The sequence below is a fragment of the Boleophthalmus pectinirostris genome, unplaced genomic scaffold, assembly GCF_026225935.1.
Source record: "Boleophthalmus pectinirostris isolate CB_2022bp ecotype Guang Dong unplaced genomic scaffold, ASM2622593v1 HiC_scaffold_21, whole genome shotgun sequence".
NCBI classification, from domain to species: Eukaryota; Metazoa; Chordata; class Actinopteri; order Gobiiformes; family Gobiidae; genus Boleophthalmus; species Boleophthalmus pectinirostris.
Genome location: NW_026571175.1, coordinates 35234146 through 35253791, shown reverse-complemented (window position 1 = coordinate 35253791; position 19646 = coordinate 35234146). Strand labels below are relative to the sequence as shown.

The 19646-nt window shown below is 41.0% G+C and overlaps 1 protein-coding gene across 1 annotated transcript in view; it reads right to left on the bottom strand.

The window, feature by feature from the left end:
* The window catches only part of LOC110160383 (juxtaposed with another zinc finger protein 1), a 50566-nt gene extending 31440 nt beyond the window's left edge, over nucleotides 1-19126 (bottom strand). The window contains exon 1 of the mRNA XM_055157456.1: nucleotides 18887-19126. Coding sequence (XP_055013431.1) covers nucleotides 18887-19001 — 115 coding nt within the window. The 5' untranslated portion in view covers nucleotides 19002-19126. The remainder of the gene's footprint in view (nucleotides 1-18886) is intronic.
* Between the last annotated feature and the right edge of the window lie 520 nt (nucleotides 19127-19646).

The window sequence follows — 19646 nt, the reverse complement described above, 5'->3', positions numbered from 1 at the left end:
ATCGATTAATCTTTAACGTTTTTATATTAAAATGATCATCATTATTATTACTATCTGCACTAATCTGCATAAATAAATTCAACTTTACGACATATAAACCGTAACGACTCTAGAGCCACATCAGCCCGTTTGACATTATAATGTGTTTAATTCAGTTTTGTTCAAATCTCACAGAAACAAAACTTAAAACCACATCACTAATTTGCATAAACTAAGTGAAGATAAAACTCCAGCTCTTGTGTCGCTGATGTGGTTCAACTTCTGTCGGATTAAAAGACATGACTCAGGTGAATACAGGTTAGTGTGACCAGATTTGTGTTTTGTCAAAACCAGGACAGCGTACGGGGGGGAGGGGGGGCGGGCCTCGTCATCCACATTGAGCGACTCTCACCTGGAAAAACTTTTTCCCACTGGACACAGAAACATATGTGCTGCTTTAATACACTGTGCACATGGACTCACACTTGTCCCGAACGCAACGGAAAGTGTGGAATTTCTTGTACAAATCATCGTTAAATCCACATTTGTGCTTCGGTTCGTTACAGACTGACCCACTGTTTGTGTCTCGCTCCTTCTGATGCAGAGACACATGTACACACCTGTTTGGTCACGATACACACAGCAACATACATTCGGTTTGTCGATTAAAATGAACGTAATCGATGAAATTCTTAATGATCAATTATCGATTAATCGATTAATCATGTCCATCCCTAGTCTTGGTTTTAACAAACGCAAATCTGGTCACACTAACCTGTATTCCACTGAGTCGTGTCTTTTAATCTGACAGAAATTTAACCACATCAGCGACACAAGAGCTGGAGTTTTATCTTCGCTTAGTTTATGCAAATGAGCCATGTGGTTTTAAGTTTTGTTTCTGTGAGAGTTGCACAAATTTGAATTAAACACATTATAATGTCAAACGGGCTGATGTGGCTCTAGAGTCGTTACGGTTTATATGTCGTAAAGTTGAATTTCTTTATCCAATCGAATCGTTAATTCTCCCGACGATCGATTAAGAAAATTTTATCTAATGCCCGTCCCCAATATCAACTGAACCTGATATTTGATCCATTCTGTTTTGAATTACGTCTGTATCTTGTTGTGTTGTCGTGTAAATCCAGTGTTCGTGCGGAGCTGTCGCCGCCCGAGCCTGGACACAGAATACAGGGTTTGTTGTGCAGCGGCTCATTAAGGCCCACAGAGGGTTCAGAGGTGTTTGTGGATCAGCGGGGGCCGGATGGGGCAGCGGGGAGGGGCTGGCGAGGGGCCGGGCGAGGGGGTAGAGGGGCGGTGGGCCGGCGGTGGCGGGGGCAGAGTGGAAGGTCGCACCGGCTCCTCCTGGGGGGTATTGTTGTGCGTAACGGTCTGAGCTGGAGCCGGAGCGTCACTCAGGAAGTGGAGCAGAGACGCAGCTGTCCACTGAGACCGAGACACGTGTGGTCAGGGGCCCGGCCTGTTTAAAGTCTGGTCCTGCCCGTATAAAACAGCGACATCTGGTGGCCGATAAATGCACTTTTTAGAGAAGAAACAGTTGATCAAATAACAAAAAAGGTTCAAATCTACTCAGGTCAGTCCGTGTATCATTCATTTATTCGTTTTTCAAAATAAAACCAAAAATACAAAAAAACAACAACAATTTTCTTCATTATTTGTCTCCAAAACCAAAATGAAAAAACGGATAATGATTTGCTTTTTCAGATGATGTGATGAATGAGTGAATTATTTATAGAACAAAACCATTCTGCACTGGAGCACTGAAACACTTTATTTGTAATTGTATTAGAGCTGGTATCATGAAGAAGTTGCCGATACGATACACACCTCGATACAGTGATCTTACGATTTGATATGGTCAGTGTTGGGAAGGTTAAAATGTAATCCCCTACAGATTACAGATTACTTTCCCCAAAATGTAGTTTGTAACGGAATCCATTAAATTACTTAAAGTGAGTAATGTAATCTGAATACTTTGGATTACTTGATTTGCTGTAGAGAAGCAAAGATGAGGAAATCTTCACTTAAGACGTTTTGTCTGATAAAAGAAAATAAAAAGCCCAGACTTTACTGAACCAAATAAAAAATATTATTGATAGAAGAAGAGGAGACACGACCACGCAGCATAGTTTAGTCCTGTTTTAATCCTGGATTAGTCCTGGTTTAGCTCTAGTTTAGATCTAGTTTAGTTTAGATCTAGTTTAGACCTGGTTTTAGTCCTGGTTTAGACCTGGTTTAGATCTAGTTTAGATCTAGTTTAGACCTGGTTTTAGTCCTGGTTTAGACCTGGTTTAGATCTAGTTTAGATCTAGTTTAGACCTGGTTTTAGTCCTGGTTTTGTCCTGGTTTAGACCTAGTTTAGACCTCATTCAGTTTCCAGCAATGAGTGGAATTACTGAGAAAAAAAAAACAAACAAAAAAAAACGCATAAAGCCCAAAATGTGAAAACAGGAAAATCCCGCCGTGTAATCCACTTATTTCAACAAAGTAACTGTAATCCAATTACCACTCACTGAAACAGTAACTGTAACTGAATACAGTTACTCATCATTTGTACTCTGATTACATAACTCCGGTACATGTAATCTGTTACTCCCCAACACTGGATACGATATATTTCAAATCGATCCGAACAATCAATTCAACACGGTTCAATAAAAAATAAAGGCTAAATCATGACTGCGAAACTAAAAGTTCATCATCAAAACTGTGAAAATGTAAAAAAAAAAAAAGTTTCCTTCCACTAAACAAGCAACAAAACTGTAGCTCGGTAACAAAATAATTTATTAAAAATACAAAAAATACTCTTTGGCGATATATTGATACAGCAGCCTATGATATCGTTACTGTATCATCACATTAAACGATACGATATATCGATATTTCAATACATTTGCACACCCCTAAATTGTGTTTTTATTGGTGTTTATTGTGTATAAAGTGGAGGAATGAAATGTGAAATGTGGGACCAGCCAAACAACAACAAAACTGTAGCTCGGTAACAAAATAATTGAGTAAAATAAACCAAAAAATACTCTTGGTGATATATCGATACAGCAGCCCACGATATCGATACTGTATCATCACATTAAACTTTACGATATATTGATATTTTTGCACACTTCTATCTACAACTGAGCCAATTCTTCCCTCATTTTGATAATTATAAAGCCCGTCAGTCAAAGTGCACCTGGAGAATAAACAGAGAAACAGAGAAACAGACGATCCTGAGCCTGGAGCAGAGTCTGTGTCAGAGTCGACCACAGTCTGGAACTCTGTCCAAACAGAACACGGCTGTTTGGGATTCCCCAGCACCACCCGGCTTTTGTTTCCCTCCTCTAACCCTCCTCCTCCTCCTCCTTCCTCCTCCTCTTCTCTCTTTCTGGTCTGGCCAAGATTTTAAAACTTATATCAGGTTATTCATCTTGTTTTCAGATTTATTATCGACTTACTCGTTTTGAGAGGCTTTATTCTCGTCTAGGGGTCGTTTATTTTAAGAAAACTCCTCAAGTAAAATGATCTTGCTGCACGGACACATAATTTCACTACTTTTAAGCAATTTTCTGATAGATTTAAGTGTTTATATCTTAAATTTTGGCCAAACTTTTTGACAGTGTTGAATCTTAGGGTTGGGTGATATGGGCAAAACATTTAATCTTAATTTTTTTTGCACACAGTGGACGATTAAAATTTTTTGTGAAGTCAGAGCAGAGACGGTTCATGTTGCAAACGGGGGAAGCTCTTCACATTTTCATACTATTTTATGCTCTTATTTAAGAAACTGTCTTACATTACAGGTATTTAACTGTAACTCCACAATAGGCGAGTTTCAGCTGACGTCGTTGTTATTAAAAGCCCGCGTTGCTGCTGGGAAATATTTTGGTCGGAGGCAAGAAACACGGTAGCGTCAAACACAGTGCGTAACCTCGCGTATTTATCCCCGATAATGGTAAATTCCTGCTGCATTATCGGATGCACAAATAGAAGCACGGAAGAAGGAAAACGTCTTTTTCATATTCCGTTTCCATCGGTCTGAACACTCTTTTCAGTAGGTTCGTTCAAGCTGGATTGTGGCTCTGAGTTTTGGCGAGAAATTGTGGATTCTAAGTTAGGATCGGATGTGAAGAAGTACATGTGGTAATTTCATCCTGGGTTTTATCAGAAACTGTCGCTACGTCGCTACGGAATCGTTTGTTTTGCCTTTCGAAGCGATTCAGCGGATCGTTTGAGCGTGACCTTGTTTTTCTGGTATTTGTGTGCCAGATTCAGTTGTTGTGTGTAGTGATGATTCAGATCACAACGCGACGCTCCTGTCAAAAAGACGACACATTTCGCCTTAAAATGTATTGAAATTACACATTAAAATAATTTATGTAACAGAAATGCACAAACCTGTCAAGAAATGGGCCCAACATACGCGGTCTGAACTTGTAGGAGTCCACGGTTTGTTAGGATCTTCTACGTTTGCTCTGCGGATGTTTGAAAGTCGTTTAATTCGCCGTTAGCGGTTCTTTTCACTCAGAATACGAAAAAGACATTTTCCTTCTTCCGTGCTTCTATTTGTGCGTCCGATAATGCAGCAGGAATTTACCATTATCGGGGATAAATACGCGAGGTTACGCACTGTGTTTGACGCTACCGTGTTTCTCGCCTCCGACCAAAATATTTCCCAGCATGCAACATGAAACTCGCCTATAACCTAGCCTGATTCATCGGCCGGTTTCACTTTGTGGCAACCGTCTGACCTCGCAGCATTAGGATTCGTTCGCTCGACAGTAGGCGAGTACTTTTTTTTATTTAACCAATCGCTGCTGTTTGGTTGTGACGTATGTAATGCGTCGCTAACGGGACTAACTGGTATATTAAGCTTTTCCCAAATCCCGTAGGAAGAAGGACAATAACGTCTTTCCCCTTGATAAAATTCACCAAACATTATCTTTGCTTTAAATCCTCGATCTCGGGAATCGTTGACAACACAGAATATATGACTCTTTGCTGATTGGCTGGTGCCCGAACCCACACTTTGAGTTTTAGCGACCCGTCTAGTGTATTCTGATTCCTGACCTAGTCGCTGGAGAGAAATGAAATTGAGCGGAGACACTAGGTGGCGCCAGACTGGGTAACAATAACCTGCTTTGGAGGTAAAAAAAAGTCAGGAGAATTTGTTTCGTGATAATCGTCCATGTCACGATTTTGCAGTTTTTCAAAACTAAAAACCCAAATTAATTTAATGAATCTGATTAATTGCTCAGCCCTGAATCCTCTCCTCCTCCTCCTCCTCTCTTTTTTACTTTCCCCTCCTCTTCTCCTTCTCCTCCTCTTCCTCTCTCTCTGTTTTCCCTGCGGTCCCACACAGGTCCGGTCTTGTCCTGGTTCTGCAGAGTCCTGGGATCTCCACATTCCTCCTCCTGTGGCTCCAGAGGCTCACGTCCTCCTGGGCAGAGAGCAGAGCGAGCGGGGCCTGGCTCTGGGGACTCGCCGTGAGGTCACAGATACTCGTACTCTACAATGACGTCACGCAGGGGGTGTTCTACATGTACGTCTATGGTTGAATGTTCAGGATTTACTACAGTGACACAACGCACGCATCAACAAACACTGTCTTAAAACTTTCTGAGACTCAAGAAAAAAAACACAAAATGGATTTAAAAAGCACATTTTCATTTTCCTGTTCGTGCTTCTGTTCAGTTTGATTTTCAACTAAAAGGTGAAAGTAACAAACTGAGAAACAGTTGGCTAATGACTGTAATTTAAAGTCTGACAGACTCGTTTAACCGCACAGATCAGCTCACTAGTTACGACTGATCAGATTGTCTTAAAAAAAAGATGAGTATGAGGTTCTTTCACACCGGCAGCAGTCAGTGCACCAAACTTTCCATTCGAACCAGAAGCTCTTAGTTTGGTTTGTTTTTGTTGGTGTGAAAGCTTCAGTCGTACTCAGATCTGCAGGTGGTCTCGGTTTGCTTCACTCTGCACTAAATTCTAAACTCTGGTGCGTCTCTCTGGTGAGAACGCCGACTCGAGTTCAGACCAGAGACAGCAGGTCCAAACCAACTATTCCAAATGCATCATGGGAGTGCAGGCTCAGACTCCTGAATTGAGCACCGCACGCCCCGGTTAAGGAGTGTGACGGGGGCCGGGGTCGGGTTTGGACACCTGCCCCACAGCTGGCGGTTTGTAGGTTTGCAAGTCTGAGCTCCCTGGGCCTTGGAGGCTCTTGATAGGGGTTCGAGAAGCCCATCCGTACCCCGCGGAGAGGGCTCTGTGGGAAGGCCACTGGGCGAGACGGTGCATCCTGGCCTCACTTCCGAGAGCTCTGTCGTGCAGGAGCCTCAGTGTCCCCGAGTCACGTGCAGTCAAAGCCGGTGTGCACAGGAGCCTTGGATATATACATCAGTCAGAGCAGTTTTGGTTTGTTTGCAGGTGTGAAAGGATCAAACTGGAGAATATATGCTACAGAAGAACTATTTTATTGCCTGGTGCAGACTAAATAATCAAACTAGTGGTGTGAAAGTGCACTTAAAATGAAAACATGCATAGCACACTCAGATGGCTGATGTCCAGAAGCTTTTTTTTTTTTTTTTTTTTACTCCTGTGGTTCAAAACAAGAAAAAGGATCTGACAAAGCTTTTTTGTCAAAATGTTAAATAATAAAATAATGTTAAATAAAAATCTTTTGGCCATGTAAGTGAGCTATGCATTTTTTCACTTTTATGTTCCTGTTCATCGCATTTGCACTTCTACAAAAACTTTAGTGTGCATTTTCTGTTTCATCTAAAAAAAAAGTTGAGTATCTGAGCTTCACACAGAACAGTGCCTACAGTTAGCGTCCCACCTCCAGGGAAAGTAGACGACATCAGCTGCAAAATATCAACAGGATAATACTGATCATAAAGAACTAAAAGGTTAAATTATTACAGTGACATGACTTTGTTTTTGTTTATACATGTCAAAATGAGTAAAACGTTTTGTGTATCATTCGTTTTATTGTGTTTAAATCTATCTTTCTGTATTTTAGTTAAAGATTCACTGTGTAACTTTCCTGGCGGAGGGTCCGTCACCTGCTCGTCTGACTGATGTTCCACTGTGGAGCATTAAACCTAAACTCCATCTCCATAAAAACACACAGGAGGGTCAGTTCTGTCGCCCTGGTGACTGAATCTAAAACAAATAGATCCGTTTAAAGCCATTCACTGGAACATTTCTGTCAAGCAGGTGCCAAACCCTCCAAATACTGCAAGAATCAACTATGACTACTACGAAATATAATAAAATGTGTAAGTTACTCTGTGTGTGAATGTTCTAAAGTAAAAAAGTACTTCACATTTCCCACCACAAGAGGGCAGTGTGGTCTGTGTTTATTCACACCAGGAAAGCAGAAGGATGGGAACTTTTTGGAGGGGTTTTTATAAATAAATCTACTTTCTATAATCACTCTACATCAGCGTGACCGGTTTATATAAAAATAAATTTATTCTAAACATTATTAAATCTGCAGTTCGTGTCAAAGCTTCAGAATCAGATCCAGTTTTTGTGCCGTTGTGGTTTGTAATTGACGTTTTTCACTTCCGATAAATGGTTTTCTTTGGCAAAACGTGTGTGTAAATGTGTGTCGCATTTTCCAGCAGCTTCATAAATCTGCCCCATCACCAAATCTTCAACCAACGAGAAGAATTTATCCACAAATATCAAGGTAAGAAAGACGGAAACTTAAAGAAGAAGAACGACGACGATGCATTAGTGAAATACTGAACAAAATAACTACAGGGTGGGACTTGATTTTAAAACTTTATCTAATTAATTACAGGCTTTGTAATTAATTTTTATTTCAAATCAAGTTTTTATCTAAAGTCAAACCTTTTTTATCTTTTAAACTTTTTGAACAAGTCGTGCACGCTTTTATCTCATCACACCTGGACGACTGTAACGCACTTTACTCCAGCATTTCACAAAACGCACTTTACCGACAACAGTTCGTCCAAAACGCTGCGGCGCGACTGCGACTTCTAACAGGAACAAAAAGTAGAGAGCACATGACCCCAATCTTTGCGTCTTTGCACCGGCTTCCTGTTCATTTTAGAATTGATTTTAAGATTTTACTGTTTGTTTTTAAAGCTTTGAAGGGACTGGCCCCACAGAACGTCTCGGACCTCATCCAGATTTACACCCCTGAGTGCTCCGAGGTCCGAGCTCCGAGGTCCGAGGTCCGGCTCCAGCTCATGGGGCCTAAAACGAGACTTAAAACCAGGAGGACTGGACCTTCTCTGTGGTCGGCCCCAAACTCTGGAACTCTCTGGCCCCCCACGCCCCAACAAGCCCCACAGTGGAGAGTTTTAAATTTCATCTTAAAACCCAATTTTTTTTTTATTTATTTATTTTTTTTAAGTATTTTTATTGGTTTTATTTATTTATTTATTGCTATTCTATGATTTTGCTCTTATTTTATTTGACTAGTTTTATTATTTTAAGACCAGTATGATTGTTTTAGTAGTTTATTTTATCATTTTAATATTGTTGTTATTTTTTATGTATTTGTGCAGCACTTTGGAAACAGTTTGTTTGTGAAATGTGTTATACAAATAAAGTGGATTGGATTGGATTCATTTATCTCAGTTAATCGCATAACAATACATTTATTTTATCCAAGTAACTTTTAGTGGACGACTTCATCAAATAAAACACACAGACAGTTAAAAACTCGAGTGCTTTTAGTGTCTGGAAAAATGTCTTGAAAAAGTAAAATGCATTTAATTTCAAAATAGTAGACAAAGGTTCCAGTCCAAAACTGAAGAGACTAAAGTTCAAATGCCATTTTACTTTAAGTTGTGACCTTCTGAACTTCGTGTGCTTCGTTTGTGCTGCAAAAAGTTTTGTTTTCGGCCGATGACGTGATCCAGCCCCTCGAAAATGTGAAAACGTGCTGAAAAATTGCAAACTATCATGTCGATTCTTTCTGTTTTGTTTGTGCTGTTGTGTGCCGCCAATATTTAACTTTTTGTGTTAATATTTTTAAAGTTATTATTTACTTATTTCGCTGATTACATTACTGTTTTTCACTGCTGTTTTTGTCCGGAAATGACGTAATGTAATTAGCGACATAAGTAAATAACAACTTTAAAATATGAAGGCAAATATTAACTCGCAAACTCTTTTCTACACAGTTTGCGATAAACGACTTTGTCAAATCTTCCATTGGGTCGTTTTTTTTTTATTATAGAAATGTATCGTCCAGCAGAACCAGAGGCTTTCACGCTCCATTGTTGTAGTCAGAACTTTGTGGATAAGTGTAATTGTCGTACCATGACAAGGTGCACTGACAAATGTTTCTGTTGTTGTTTGTCAAGCTGAGATAAAATGCGTTAATATTTTGAATGCATTATTTTCTTTTGTAATTCATTAATCGTAATTAACGCATTAATGTCCCACCCCTCAAAATAACGTCCTGGTCCTAGAGATGTAGACTGCACTATCATGAAATCAATTTTAATTTTAATTGTAGAATCAACAAGTTACTCCTGTTTTATTCATGACCATAGCATTAGTTTTGTCCAGTGTGTCACTAATGCGTCATCGTTGTTTCCTTTAAGTTTTCATCCTTCTTCTCTTGATAGTTGTGGATAAATTCTTCTTGTTAGAATGTTTATCCTTTGTGGAGTTTGTTGGTTGAAGATTTGGTGATGGGGCAGATTTATAGTCAGGCTGGTGCCACCAAGTGCCTCTGCTCAATTTCACTTCTCTCCAGCGACTACGTCAGGAATCAGAATACAATAAATGTTCACAAAAACCCCGGAAGTGCAAGTTCGGACATCAGCCAATCAGCGAAAAGTCATATATTCTGTGTTGTCAACGATTCCTGAGATCGAGGATTTAAAGCCAGAACAAAGAGAATGTTCGGTGAATTTCATCAAGGGGAAAGACGGGATTTGGGAAAAGCTTAACATACCAGTTAGGCGGTGCTTTACCGTATTTTCCGGGCTATTAGACGCGCTCTTAAGCCTCCAACCCCGTCAAAAAACGACTGTGCACCACAATCCAGAGCGCCCCCATACACGAATCCACTCAGGTGTCCCAGGACGACTTCAGTAAACTACAAAGCCACACCGCCCGCAGAACACACAAACACACACGGAGCAGACAGCGACCGCACAGCGACAAACACCCACAGACACACTCATCACTCCACGCCGACGAGGAACGGAACGGAGGAACGAACCGAAAAAAGCGAGCGCAACGTGCCGCTTCTAGACACGACTGAACAACTGAGTCACTGCGAACACGCCGACAATCCGTTGGTCCCAGACACACCCTCCCTACACGCCACAACTGAACAAAGCCCAGAGTCACCGTGAACGAACAAACAAACAAAACCACTCACCCATCACACTGTTGTGTTTCATTTAAAGTCCAGTGTGGTTTATTTGTGAAAAAAGTTCGAAAATAAACCATTTAATGCGCCTTATAATCCAGAGCGACTAATAGTGCAGAAAATACGGTACATACGTCACGACCAAACAGCAGCGATTGGTTAAATGATAAAAAGTACCCGCCTACTGTCAAGCGAACAAATTATTATAATTTTTTCATTTGTATTTTACTGTCTTGTCACAATGTGGATTTACACGGTAATAACGACAAACAAAGTAACTTACAAATTGTCCATATTAAGTCAAGTCTAAATGTCCAATGTCCATAGTTTCATAGTCCACATTTCTCATTCCTACTTACACAAACTGTAATGTAATTTTCATAAGAACAAGTAATTCAAAAAATAAAATAAAAGATTGTAGCTTTAAACCGGGGTGTAAGTTCAGTCTTTGTTATCCAGACACTCAAACAGGTTCTACACAAAATCAGATCTATGTCGTTTAATATAACGTAACCATCCTTTATACATTTTCTTAATTTTATGACCTTCCAATCTAAGTGACGCGGTGAGTTTTTCCATATGATAAATACTTAATATTAGGGACGGGCATTCGATGAAATTTTCTTAATCGATCTTCGGAAGAATTAACGATCGAATATCGATTAATCATTAACGTTTTTATATTAAAATGATCATCATTATTATTACTATCTGCACTACTAATCTGCATAAATAAACAAACTTTACGACATATAAACCGTAACGACTCTAGAGCCACATCAGCCCGTTTGACATTATAATGTGTTTAATTCAGTTTTGTTCAACTCTCACAGAAACTAAACTTAAAACCACATCACTAATTTGCATAAACTCAGTGAAGATAAAACTCCAGCTCTTGTGTCGCTGATGTGGTTCAATTTCTGTCAGATTAAAAGACATGACTCAGGTGAATACAGGTTCAGTGTGACCAGATTTGCGTTTGTCAAAACCAGGACAGCGTACGGGGGGAGGGGGGCGGGGCCTCGTCATCCACATTGAGCGACTCTCACCTGGTAAAACTTTTTCCCTCTGGACACTGAAACATATGTGCTGCTTTATACACTGTGCACATGGACTCACACTTGTCCCAACGCAACGGAAAGTGTGGAATTTCTTGTACAAATCATCGTTAAATCCACATTTGTGCTTCGGTTCGTTACAGACTGACCCACTGTTTGTGTCTCGCTCCTTCTGATGCAGAGACACATGTACACACCTGTTTGGTCACGATACACACAGCAACATACATTCGGTTTGTCGATTAAAATTAACGTAAACGATGAAATTCTTAATGATCAATTATCGATTAATCATGCCCATCCCTACTTAATATTATATTAAACCACTCTTCCATTTTCATTCCTCAGATCACTTCGACATCTCCTGGTAACTGCTTTTTTCACTCGCCAACAACATAATTCTTAACATTTTATAACCTTCCCATCTTTTCAAATTCAGAAAATTTACTATACCGAGATACATAATTTCAAAAGTCGTGAGCGAACGAATTCTGAGGCTGCGAGGTCAGAACGAAACGAAGTAAAACCGGCTGACGAATCAGACTAGCAGATTTACGAAGCCGCTGGAGAACACGACGAAAAGCAGCGACTTGAAGTTCCCGCAAACCTACAGCGGGACACTTCCAGCCGTTGTGAAAAAGGTTTATCCCGCTGAAACAAAAGCAACGCCCCGGAGCTCCAGACTCTGCCCTCCTCTCGCCGAACTGCCCCTGGAGGCTCCTCTTAATCCAATCTGCTCCGAAACCGTGAACCGACACCATCTCCAACACCAGCAGAGACTCCAGATGTTTCAATTCAGGTTTAAAGATGAGCTGTGTCACTTTTCTGCTGCTTGTTTCTATGGATACATCATTGCTCTGCCCGGAATGTCCCACAGTGTGACATTAAACAGCTCTACTTCACGTTTATTCAATTACACGTGGTTTTAAAGCTCAAAAACCAACATTCTGACTGTGAGCGGGGTCGCCTCTCCACAGATCTGACCTGCAACTTGATCTGTTTGGTCTCCATGAAGATAGAAATTTTTAAAGCCACACTGTGAAACATTCCAGACAAAACAATAACGTCTCCAAGGAAAAAACTTTGCTTTTAATGTTGATATTTTTTAAGTTATTATTTGCTTATTTCGCTGATCACATTATATCATTTCCGGCCAGAAACGACGTAACGCAAAAAGTTAAATATTAACGGCACACAGCACGAACAAAACAAAGAATTTACGTAATAGTTTGTAATATTTTAGCATATTTTAACATTTTTGAGGGTGGCGGGGTGACGTCATAGGCCAAAAAGAACCATAATACCACAAACGAAACATTTTACAGCACAAAACAGCACATATAATTTACACAATTTTGGACGTTTTAGAGAATTTTGAAGTTTCCTGGAGGCTGCTGACCCTAATTTGACCTATAAAAAAATCATTAAAATCTCCAAAACCAAAGCAGCACGAACAAAACTTTTTTGCAGCATTAACGAAACACAAACGATTGACGTATTTTTTGTGTCTGGGTTTGCGTTTGCGTTGGGGGAGGGGACTTCACGCAGGTTGTGAATGGTTCACATTTACGATAACCCCGACAGGCTGATAGTGGTGTTTGTTTACTTACTTTGTTTGTTTACTCTACAGGCTCGAATGTCACGCAAAAATGCCATTAGGCCGAACTACTGTCTTTAAATATGACCATAAAGAGGCAAAATAACAGGAAGTGTCGCCTAAATAAACCCAACCTCAAATCCAACAGAGCCAAACTTTAATTTTAGAATCAAGAATCAAGAAGATTTACAGTGAATTTTTACATCACTAAATAAATATATCAGTTTTTATATCGGTTTTATTGGTAACATATCAGATCCCAATCTCTAGGGCTGTGCAAAAATGTCAAAATATCGATATATCGTATCGTTTAACGTGATGACACAGTATCGATATCGTGGGCTGCTGTATCGAGTATTTTTTGGTGTATTTTACTAAATTATTTTGTTACAGCTACAGTTTAGTTTTTGTTTAAAGGAAGGAACACTCGTTTATGCGACACATTTCATTTCACATGTGTACTGTACAGTACTGCAGTAGTAGTATTTATACAGTAGTTGTAGTAGTAGTAGTATTTATAGGAGTACACTAACAGTATAAGTTTTATAAGTACTAGTATTTACACAGTAGTAGTAGAAAGTACTGAACAGATAATAGAATAATAATAGAAGTAGTAGCAGTATTTTATTATTTTTATTTATTTATTTTTATTTATTTATCACAGGGACAGCGAACAATTTTGACTTTAACCTGAACCTTTTCCACCTGACGTCTGTGGGCAGGTTCATTGACTGATTTTATTTTAACTGACCTTGACTATCAGCTGTTCTTCCTGAAGACCCGGGGATCGAACCCAGAACCTTTTTGCTGTGAGTCATGAGTGCCAGCCACTCAGCCACCAGTAGCAGTAGTACTAGTAATAGTAATAGGAGTACAGCAGTAGTAATTATAGTTGTAGTACTATTTATAGGAGTACAGTACAGTATAGTAGTATATGTAGAATAGGTAGTAGTATTTATACCGCAGAAGTACAGTAATGCAGTACAAGAGTTGTAGTAGTAATAGTTGCAATAGTAGTATTTACAGGAGTACACTAGTAGTATAAGTTTTACAAGAAGTAGTATTTATACAGTAGTAGTATAAAGTACTGTATAGAGTACAGTAATAGAAGTACCGGTAGTAGCAGTAGTAGTAATAATAAAAGGAGTACAGCTGTAGTAGTTGTAGTTGTAGTAGTATGTATCGTATCGTGACTTATGTATCGAGGTATGTATCATATCGAGACTTATGTATCGAGGTATGTATCATATCGTGGCCTACGTATCGAGGTATATATCGTATCGTGACTTATGTATCGAGGTATGTATCATATCGTGACTTATGTATCGAGGTATGTATCGTATCGAGGCCTACATATCAAGGTATGTATCATATCCTGACTTATGTATCGAGGTATGTATCATATCGAGGTCCAGGTATCGAGGTATGTATCGTATCATGACTTATGTATCGAGGTATATATCGTATCGTGACTTATGTATCGAGGTATGTATCGTATCGAGGCCTATGTATCGAGGTATGTATCATATCGTGGCCTACGTATCGAGGTATGTATCGTATCGTGGCCTACGTATCGAGGTATGTATCGTATCGAGGCCTATGTATCGAGGTATGTATCATATCGTGGCCTACGTATCGAGGTATGTATCATATCCTGACTTATGTATCGAGGTATGTATCGTATCGAGGTCCAGGTATCGAGGTATGTATCGTATCATGACTTATGTATCGAGGTATGTATCGTATCGTGGCCTTTGTATCGAGGTATATATCGTATCGTGACTTATGTATCGAGGTATGTATCATATCGTATGTATCGAGGTATGTATCATATGACTATGTATCGAGGTATGTATCATATCGTGACTTATGTATCGAGGTATGTATCATATCGAGGCCTATGTATTGAGGCATGTATCGTATCGACAGCTTCTTAATAATCCCCAGTTCTACTCATCACGATCGTCGACGCACACACCGAGTTTTACGCTGGTTTTAGTTTCCCTTTTGCGCCCGTCGGCTCGGCAGGGTCGGCAGGGTCGGCAGGGTCGGCAGGGTGCCCCCCCCCTCAAACCCCCGTCGCCCCCGAAACGGCGTCGCCTTTAATCACGTCGTGCCTGAGGGACGTGAGGCGGCGCTAACGACATTAAATGGAGATGAGGTATTGATTACAGTCGGCCGGAGTTAAACGAGAGTCTCCTCCACTCTCCCTGCCTCCGTCCATCTGTGTGTGTGTGTGTGTGTGTGTGTGTGTGTGTGTGTGTGTGTGTGTGTGTGTGTGTGTGTGTGTGTGTGTGTGTGTGTGTGTGCGGCGCATCGATCCGAGCACACAGGGACGATTCATTACCCAAACCTGGACGGGGCGCTGGAGGTCAGAGGTCAGGAGGTCAAACGTCAGGGGGTCAGCCAGATGGCCAAACATACAACAACTGATAGAGAAGAAGAAAAATATGTGTGTGTGTGTGTGTGTGTGTGTGTGTGTGTGTGTGTGTGTGTGTGTGTGTGTGTGTGTGTGTGTGTGTGTGTGTGTGTGTGTGTGTGTGTGTGTGTGTGTGTGTGTGTGTGTGGTGCAGCTACAGGCGCCGGACGCACAAAGTACTACTCAAAAACTCACAATAAAGTACTTACAAGAGTCTTAAGTACTCAACAACCCCACTATGATTCAATCACTTCTGCTTTTTATACACTAGAAGTACAGTTATAGTAGTAGTATTTATAGGAGTACAGAAGTACAGCAGTAGTAGTAGTAGTAGTAGTAGTAGTAATAGTATTTATAGCAGTACCGTAGTAGTAATAGTATAAGTAGTAGTATTTATACAGTAGAAGTACAGTCATAGTGGCAGTATTTATAGTAGTACAGTAGTAGTAGTAGTATGTGTAGTAGTATTTGTAGTAGTACAGTAGTAGTAGTAGTAGTAGTAGTAGTAGTAGTAGTAGTAGTAGTAGTAATATTTATACAGAAGTACAGTAGTAGTAGTAGTAGTAATAGTATTTATAGCAGTACAGTAGTAGTAACAGTATAAGTAGAAGTATTTATACAGTAGAAGTACAGTAGTGTAGTAGTAGTAGTAGTAGTAGTAGTCATAATAGTAGTATTTATAGTACAGCAGTAGTAGTTGTAGAAGCAGTAGTAGTAATAGTAGTAGTAGTAGTAGTATTTATACAGCTGAAGTACAGTAGTTGTAATAGTAGTAGGAATAGTAGTATTTATAGGAGTACACTAGTAGTATAAGTTTTATAAGAAGCAGTATTTATGCAGTAGTAGTAGTAGAAAATACTGTATACTGTACTACTGTATGAATATAGTAATAGAAGTAGTAGCAGTAGCAGTAGTAGTAGTAATTGTAGAATGAGTACAGCAGTAGTTGCAGTAGTAGTAGTAGTAGTAGTAGAATTTATAAAGTAAATGTACAGTAGTAGTATTTATAGAAGTACAGCAGTAGTAGTATTTTACAGTAGAATTACAGTCATAGTAGTAGTAGTTATAGGAGTACAGTAGTAGCAGTAGAAATATTTGTACAGTACAGTAGTTGTAGTAGTAGTAGAACAGTAGTAGTAGTAGTAGGAGGAGGAGGAGAAGGAGGAGTATTAATAGGAGTACAGTAGTAGTATACGTAGTAGGATTTATACAGTAGAAGTACAGTAGTAGTAGAAATATTTTTACAGAAGTACAGTAATAGGAGTAGCAGTAAATATTATTACATTAGTACAGTATGTAGTAGAAATAGTAGCAGCAGTAGTAGTAGTATAAGTAGTAGTATTTATACAATATGAAGCTCCTACATTACTCCATCGAAGGCCATGTACCCGATTTTTTCATGTATCTGAGCAAAATGTTTTCAGAAACAGAAAGTGTGTGGTTAGCATGCTAGTTGTTGTGTGCATTAACGTCTCTGGTCTCTTCAAAGTTGTGGAAAATCTCGTACAAAATCGTCACGGTCAATAATTACGACGCTCTGAATGTGTAAAGTCAAGGAGGAAGTACTTCGAACCACTGCAAACTGTTTTATAATGAACTACTTCTGTTTTTCACGTTTTTAAGAAACTAAAAAAATCAGGAACAGCGCCTTTAATACGACATTAATTTCGGATTAATTATGTTTAAAAACTTGAAAACAGATCATCCAGCGCGTCTGAACATGAGAAGAACTATGAAGCAATGCCACGAAATGTATACTTTCTCTCAAATAAAACTAGAATAAAGACAAATAAAGTTTAAAAAAAATTACAGGACTAAAACTAAAAATTATTTAAGACAAAACATTAAAACTAAATTCAAATTCCTTGTCAAAATTAACACTGGTTAGAGTTATCTGGATGGGAAATGAAAAAAAATTATTATAATTTTATATTTGTATGTAAGTATTTTGTATTTTTTGTGTACAAAGAAAACAAAAATTTAAAAAAAATGTAAAAAGGAAAATAAATAAGTAATAGAAATAATACTAAATATCAGTCTTTAGGTCTGAGGGTCCAGTCTTTGGTCTTTGGTCTTTGTTGTGGAGACGGCAGGTGTGCTGAGCCGAACACTGTCTGTCCCCGGCCCCTTCAGAGAGACAGGGCCAGTTTCCATGACGACCGGCTCAGTGACCCCCAGCCCCCCCCCTCCACACACACACACACACACACACACACACACACATATACACACACACACTCGCTCCTGTGGACAGATACTCGCTGCTAATCGTGATGAGAACACATCATGTCATTCAGAGTCTGGTCGTGTCCCAGAATGCCTCATGTGTGTCATGGAGCTGAGGCCGTGATCCTCTGCTCACCTCTGATATTATATTATTATTATTATTATTATTATTATTATTAATAATAATAATAATAATAGAGTCTTGGTGGATGTATTAACACTGTTCTGCACTGTTACATCATGAAGATGATACTGAAGTCATGTCATTCACTGTGCACCAGAACCTGACCAGAGCCTGACCAGAGTCTCACACCAGAACCTGACCAGAGCCTGACTAAAGACTGACCAGAGCTTCCTGCATTCCTGAGCCACTTCAACCGTGCACATCACAGGTCACAGGTCACAGGTCACAGGTCACACTCAAAGAGCCTCTTGTCTGTGGAAATAGAATCAGCCCCACAACAGAGTCTGTATATACTGTATATATATATATACATACTGTATATACTCTGTATATATATACTGTATATACTGTGAATACTGTGTAGATATTTTGTATATATTCCTTAGATATTCTGCATATCCTCTGTATGTTTAGTCTATGTTCTGGTTCTGGTTCTGGTCCAGGTGTCAGTGATAATGAGGCTCTGTGTCTCAGACCTTTGCGCCATTATAAACGTGAGTCTCTGATGTTTGTGACACCAACAGTGACAAAAGTGACCGACTCCACACCGCAGAGTGTGAAGAGCCGGCATCAGCAGGAGCCGTGAGCCGTGAGCCGTGAGCCGTGAGCCGTGAGCCGTGAGCCGGCTCCGGCTCCGGCGTTAGCTGCACCGCTGTCTGTGGGATGCTAGTCTCGTCACCTCTGAAACCTCCGGCCTCACGCTCGCGCTGCCGCTGCAAAACACAACGGCCACGTACAAACCCGAGCACTTCCTGCAGCGGAACACGCTCCACAAACACGCACACCGCGGATTAGCCTTAAACCCGCAGAATACACGCGCTAAAGTGCGGACAGCGCGCAGAGCTCAGCCCCGGAGCCGCGCAGGAGCCGCGGGAATAGCGGAATGCGGAGCTGTGTCCGCGCACTGCTAACTAGCAGAGCCGCTAGCTGCGCTACGGCTGTGCGCCGAGTCTGTGCGCTGAGTCTGTGCGCCGTGTCTGCGGCTAACTCCAGCCCCCCCGCCCGTCCCCCTCCCACGGCCCCACGGCCCGTGACTTACCGATGTGATTGTCCTCGATGTGGACGATGAGCTCGGCCAAAGACTCGAACTGGAGACCGCAGCCCCCGAACCTGCAGGAATTGGAGAAGAACGACGCCGCCGCGATGCCCGTCATGGTGCACGCCGCGGGATGAAGGGGTTCGGGAGCCGGGGCGGTGAGCGAGGAGCGAGGAGGCGCAGGCTTCGGGTCCGGGGAGGGAGACACCGGGCGGGCGGCGGAGCAGACAGGACAGCGGCAGACGCAGCTGGAGGCAGGCGGGACGGCGGTGGGGGATGGGGGCAGGAGGTGGGCTGTGCGCTACGTCACGACCTGAGCTCCAGTACCGCCGGAGCCGGAGCCGAGAGCCGAGAGCCGAGAGCCGAGTCTACCTGTGGAGAGAAGAGCCTGTCTGTGGCCCCCGAACACACGCGCACACGCACGCGCGCGCACACACACACACACACAAACAGTGAGGTGCGCGCGCAGGGGTTTAGCGCCTCACAATCCACACCTGTGCGCGCGGGGGCAGATTGGGGCAGATAGGGGCAGACAGGGGCAGACAGGGCTCTGCAGGGTGACCATTGTTAAAGCTTCAGACTCAATCAAAGGTTCAGAGTGTTTGTGTTTCTGCTTAAATAGTGTTTGAAATGCCCACAGGTCTATTTGCTTCTGTTCTGTTCTTTTGTGTTTCCAAAACACACGGAGGCTCTGGATGTTATATTTTATCTTGTCACTGTTGCCCCGACACTAATGTTCAGGTTTATTACATGAGCTTGTGTT